Here is a 6,181-nt window from a genome sequence, read left to right on the forward strand (position 1 = left end):
CTGCGCCATCAGAGCGGGAAGAGAGCTGAGTCTCACCTGCTGATAAAAACACACACACACACACACACACACACACACACACACACACACACACACACACACACACACGTTGACTAAAACAAGTAGGAAGCTGCTTAAAATTCTACTTTTAAATAAAGTTTTGTCGAAGAATCTGCAGGTCAAAGGTAAAAATCTTCAGTTTGAGAGAAAAAAAATGAAAAGAGCAAAAATAAATCCAGCTTCATAAAAATTAAAGACAAACTGAAACAGAAGCTTCAGTCAAACAAACAGAGCAGCAGCAAAAACACACGAAGAAGAAACGAAGTCTCATTTAGACTGAGGTGATGAGGAAGAGGAGGAAACGCGCGCGCAGCTCAGAACCACCACGGACCGGGTCCGAGACCGAACCCCGAAACCCGAGGTGTGTTCAGGGGGAGACGGAAAATATGAAACCGGAAAATTTCAGCTTCAACAAACTGCAGCAAAAACATATAGAGACGAGCAGCAGCAGCTTCTCAATAAGACACGAGGTAACACGAGTTCAACAACAACAACAACAACAACAACAACAACAACAACAACAACAACAACCATCAGCTGCAAAATGTGAATTCTGTCGCAGAAAAGAAACAAAATCTGCGCGTTTCAGTCAAAATATTCATCTTCAGTCAAAGTGAAGCAGCGGCCTGAAGACACGCTCTCCTGCGCGTGCATGAGGTCAAACACTGAAGCTCATCAGTGGAAAAATAAAAAGACACAGAGACAGAAACACCGAGACTCATTCAGCGGAAACTGTCTCAGAAAAATGCGCCAAAATCTGTAAAAATGAAGGTGGAAATTTCACCACAGTTCAGACACACACACACACACACACACACACACACACACACACACACACACACACACACACACACAGGGTCAGACTCACAACCAGACTTCTCTCTAAAAATCTGCACAAATCTGGGCCGTTGTCAGAACAGCCTGAGGTCTGAGGCGGGAAACCAACGGCGCCCAAAACACGCAAACAAACAAACGTGATGTTGAAACTGCGAACGTGGCGGTGATGTTTCAGGTGAGTCGGACTCGAGGCCGCAGCGCGTCAGATTTCATTGTTCAAAAGGAGAAAATGTCACAACCGGAAGCACAAAATAAAAAACACACAACAGCCTCTCACAGTCAGTCAGGCTTCAGCGGCCTCGCGACCTCTGCTGCATCATTTCACACAGTTTTTCCACAGACGCGCGTAAATCTTTACGCGTAAAAGCTTTACGCACGGGCTGCTGCCGTGTGTGTGTGTGTGTGTGTGTGTGTGTGTGTGTGTGTGTGTGTGCGTGCGTGTGTGTGTGTGTGTCAACAACCAAGACTCACCCAAACATAAACAGAAGAGTCTCATGTGCACGAGACGGATTATTTCGGAGGCAGAGGTTAAAAAGCTGGAAGAAGCTGTTGCCTTTTTTTTTTATTGTTGTTGTTGGATTTAAACTCGCGGCTCATAATTCACCTGTTAACACATTACAATATTAGAAATATTTGAATCCCAGCTGTGAGGAAAACCCGCCTTAAGAAAAGCACACATTTACGTTTTACTGTGAAAAATATCTAAAAAATTAATTTCAAAATAAAATCTAAAATGAAAGTTTTGAACCTGTTGATGGAGTCAGTGACGTCACGGCGGCAGGAGTAAAAAAGACAAAAGGATTTGCGTTAGTTATGAATGTAACCTATTCTTTTATTTTTATTTTTTTTATGATTAAAACATTTTTTTCTCTTTTTTTTACTTTTATAAGCGACAAACACGGGAATAAGAATAAGACCACAATAGTATCACAACCATGAAAAATCGTTTTAGAGACGACAATTAAAGGACAATCATTCCAAGTAGTATTAGATAATGAGGCATTTTTTCTTCTGTCAAACAAACGGGTTTTTACATGTTTAAAAAAAAAAAAAGGAAAACCCCAAATTCAAATTACAAAAAGACATTTCTCTCTCTCTTTTACTAATTATACAAAAAATAAAAGAAGAAGAAGAAGAAGAAGCGTGAACGTCCGTTTTTTTTTTTTGTTTTTTTATCGGCGATCACGTTTTACAGTGAAAGAAAAGCACATCACAGCTGCACTGCGGAAAACATCCATCCACCAAACGAGACATTTACGCTCCAAACTCAGCTGGGAAATCTCATTTCTTTACTCGGAAATGAGGAGTTCACTTCACGCTGCTGCCAACGCAGTTTCACATCTGATTTCAAGAAAAAAAAAAAACGAGGCGGATTTAAGGCAGAAATCCCTCGAGCTGCAGCCACTAAACACCCGCTCAAATGTGTCAGATCGGCGCCAAACTGTTTCAATTTCCGCTAATTTCAGAAAATAAACAAAAATCTCGTTTAAATGGACATTTTCTGCAGTGAAGGCGGCATCAGTCACCCCTTCATTCACTCACTCACTCACTCACTCATTCATTCACCCACTCCTTAATTCCTTCTACATCCGGCCTCTGTCATGTTTATGCAGCTCAGTACTGATTCTATACTTCCTAAAAAAAGAAAAGAAAAAAAAGAAACCGATTCTTTGGTCTATAAAAGTCACATGAACAGTTTTCAACAGGGAAATGAATGAATGGAGAAAAACAGCCTCAGGACATTAACGGCGGGAGCCAGAGTCGCTTTGCTTTCTGCTTAAAAAACAAAAACACATTTTCACTGTATAGAAAATAAAAATTTAAAATAAAAAAAAATTAGTGTTTAAATTTCGTAAAATAAAATCATCCTCCGCCGCTTCTTTTCTGCCCCGCACGAGACCTGATAATACTGCAAACATGCGGGCGAGACCGGCTATTAGATATTATTATTATCATTATTATTATTATTATTTTTACCTTTTTTTAAATCTCAAAATTAGACAAAACTATTTTAAATACACATTCTATAAAAGTAATGCCTCCTCCAACAACAACAACAACAACAACAGAAAAATAAATCAGCGTACAGCTCCCATCATCCTCTCTGTTTTTATCTCAGCTCACATTGCATGTCGCTGACTGACAGAACTATACAGAGACAAAGCCCAGACACTTATAGTAACAGACATTATGTACACAGAAATCAAAACTGCAGAAGATGGAGCAGAAGAAGAAGAAGAAGAAGAAATAGAAGAAGAAGAGATAATAATAATAATATTAAAAAATACCTGGAAACTTCAGGGCTGCTTTCTGTGAGTGTTTCTCTGCTGCTCTTTTTTGTTTTGCAGTTTAAGTCTCTCCTCTTTTTTCTATAGTTGGTAGTTTATAATAATTTTGTAATTTTTTTTTACAATGTAAATGTTCAGTGTAAAATGTTCAACTTACAGTTCCAGTCATTTTAAGATTTTCACTCCTTCAGGGGGGAATGGGAGGATGGATGGATGAATGGGAGGATGGAGGATGGAGAGGTGAGGTAAGGGTGCAGGGGGTCAAGCTGGAGGGGTGAGGGTTTTTGGGGGTGTTAGTGTATAAGCGGGTTGGACGTCGACCCCTGGTTTTGATGCGTAAAATAGTCAGACAAACCCCCGGAAAGTCCCGAGGAGAAGGCCGGCAGAGAGCCGGACAGAGCCGGCCTCAGAGAGTCACAGGGCAGCGAGGAGGAGGACGGAGCCTGCGGGGAATTGGAGGCCGAAGCCCGGGCGGCCTGCAAGGAGCCGCCGCCGCCGCTCTGCGTGGTCATGGACGGGTGCGGGACGTGGGGGAAAAAGTAACTGGTCTGCCCGGCCAGCAGGTTGACCGAGCACGGGTTCAGGGAGTAAGTGGCCCCGGAGCAAGGCACGGAGAGGCCGCAGGGCACCGCCGAGGCCGCCAGGGCCGCCGCCGTCAGGTGGTGCGTGGCGTAGGGGAGATCCCCGCCGACCAGCCGGTCCATGCTGAGCCCGTTGGAGGACGGGAACGACGAGTGGTTGTTGCCCATGTTCTGGGTGAGCATGGTGCTGTAGGACATGGGGTGACCCGGGTAGCCCGAGGAGGTCCCGTTGTAGCCCAGGGCGCTGCCTGCCCGCGGGTGGTGCAGGGAGAGGAAGGGGGACATGGGCCAGTACAGGGAGCCGGCCCGGTCCATGAACGTCAGCCCGGAGGTGAGCCGGGCTCCGCGCTTGAAGGCCAGCTTGGCCCGGGACGTGGTGGACCGCCGCCGGAGCTTCCCGGTGGTGCCGCCGATGAAGACGTCGTCGCTGCTGGGGTCCAGCATCCAGTAGTTCCCCTTGCCCGGGTCGTCGTAGTGCCGCGGCACCTTGACGAAGCATTTGTTGAGGCTGAGGTTGTGGCGGATGGAGTTCTGCCAGCCCTGCTTGTTCTCCCGGTAGTACGGGAAGTTTTTCATGATGAATTCGTAGATGCCGTTGAGGGTGAGCCGCTTCTCCGGGCTCTGCCGGATGGCCATCATGATCAACGCGTTGTAACTAAAAGGAGGTTTTTCGTACTTGCCGCTTTTCTTCTCTCCGTCCTTCCCTCCGGCGCCGTCCCCGTCTTTCCCGTCCTTCTTCTCCTCCTGCTTCTCCTTCTCGTCCGGGCAGCTCTCCGGGCTCGTAGAGTCACTTTTAGAGTCCGCTTTCACGTCCTGCTGCGCGGCCGGGAGAGGAGCTTTCTGCTCGGCTTCGTCTGCGCCGCCGGGCCGGTGGTGGTGGTGGTTCTGGTGGTGGTGGTTCTGGTGGTGATGCTGGTTCTGGTGGTTGTTGTTGTCGCTTTGCACGGCCTCGGGCACCAAACTGTTTATACTGAACGACGATTTAGGAATCATTTTCACCTCTTTGCGCTCTCCCATATCCAACATCACCGGGCAATGAGGGGGGAAAATGGCAACGACCAAAAGCGACGAACACAGCTGGGTCTCAATCTGTCCTGTCTCTGCCTGCGAACCAGGACGGGAAGGAAGGAAGGGGGGATAGATAGGAAGAAGGAAAGTATAGCCCAACAAACTATTTCATGTTCGGTTTGGGGAGAAAAAAGGCAACACACACACACAACACACATGTACACACACATCGATAGGAGACAGATAGCTGCAATTAATTAGGGAGCCACAGCCACTAAAGCAACTAAAAAACATTGGTTGGACCTTTCCAGTCCTCAGCCAACCAGGGGAACATTAGTATTAAATATTAAGGCGTCCTCTGCGCTTTCAGCCAATCATGACGCACAGGGAAACACACACATCCACCAATGCCGTGCACGCTGCAAAAAATGCCCACCCCGAAGAGTCCTCCCGCGGCTTCTTGCTCATAAAAAATCTTTATTTGCTCAAAATAAAAGCCGAGACTCGTGTTTTTATTCTCTCTGAGGTGAATCGTTTGTTTTTGGGAGTTTTGTTGAATTTTTGCATCTTTACGTGATAAAGCTCGTGACTCCGGCTCATATTTTCAGCCTCATTTCCGATCCAGACTCTTGATTTGTGCAATAAATGAATCTTAAAAAAAGGGGGAAATAAATAATTTTCGGACCTAATTTCTTTATTTTTTCTGACACATTTTTAAAGAAAATGAGACTTTCGCAGCGTCTAACGCCCAGATGAAGCTCCGGCGCGGACACTTTTTGCAGCGGGGAAAACACACTCACCCCTATAAACACTCGTCCGCCTTCCCCTCATCCCTCCCCTCTCTCATTCTCTCCCCCCACCTCAACTAAAACCGTCGCTGGAAAACACACACCGTGCATGCGTACACCCAAATCCCCGCCGCTCGTCATATTTACACTCCTCCGATTCAAATATTTTCCCTTCGGCGTCTCCAAAACTGTTTACATCCCGACGTGGAGGGAAAATAAACAGAGGAGAGGGGATCCGGAGGGCACGCGGACACGGTCAGGACACGGAGAGGTGGTTTGTGTGTCAGACCGCGCGGCGCAGAGAGGCTGCGGGCTGTGTCTCCAAAGCCGATTCTCCGTGCGTAAAATGCGCGTAAAATGTGCGTAAACACGGTGTCATGTCGGTCCGCTGCTTCCAGGAAGGTTGGTGTTGTCAGTTTCCTCCCGGCGGCTTCATGTTGGAGCAGAACTGAACAACAACACTGAGTGAAGTGGAAGCAGAGACTCTCACTCAGTTCACGTTGAATGAATAAAAAACGAATGAGTGCAGAGATGGAGGCCGCGCGGGAAACGTTTTTAAAACTGAAACCAACGTGTCTCCAGACAGAATATTTAATATCACTGATGATTATGAAAACAT

At 46.4% G+C, this 6,181-nt stretch overlaps 1 protein-coding gene across 1 annotated transcript; it reads right to left on the reverse strand.

Moving 5' to 3' along the window:
- Nucleotides 1-1,708: 1,708 nt before the first annotated feature.
- Nucleotides 1,709-5,061, reverse strand: foxg1a (forkhead box G1a). Its single transcript, XM_056392687.1, has one exon. It carries the CDS (start codon nt 4,790-4,792, stop codon nt 3,479-3,481), a length of 1,314 nt encoding a protein of 437 aa, XP_056248662.1. The 5' UTR covers nt 4,793-5,061; the 3' UTR covers nt 1,709-3,478.
- Nucleotides 5,062-6,181: the final 1,120 nt, after the last annotated feature.

The sequence above is a fragment of the Seriola aureovittata genome, chromosome 13, assembly GCF_021018895.1.
Source record: "Seriola aureovittata isolate HTS-2021-v1 ecotype China chromosome 13, ASM2101889v1, whole genome shotgun sequence".
Taxonomy (NCBI): domain Eukaryota; kingdom Metazoa; phylum Chordata; class Actinopteri; order Carangiformes; family Carangidae; genus Seriola; species Seriola aureovittata.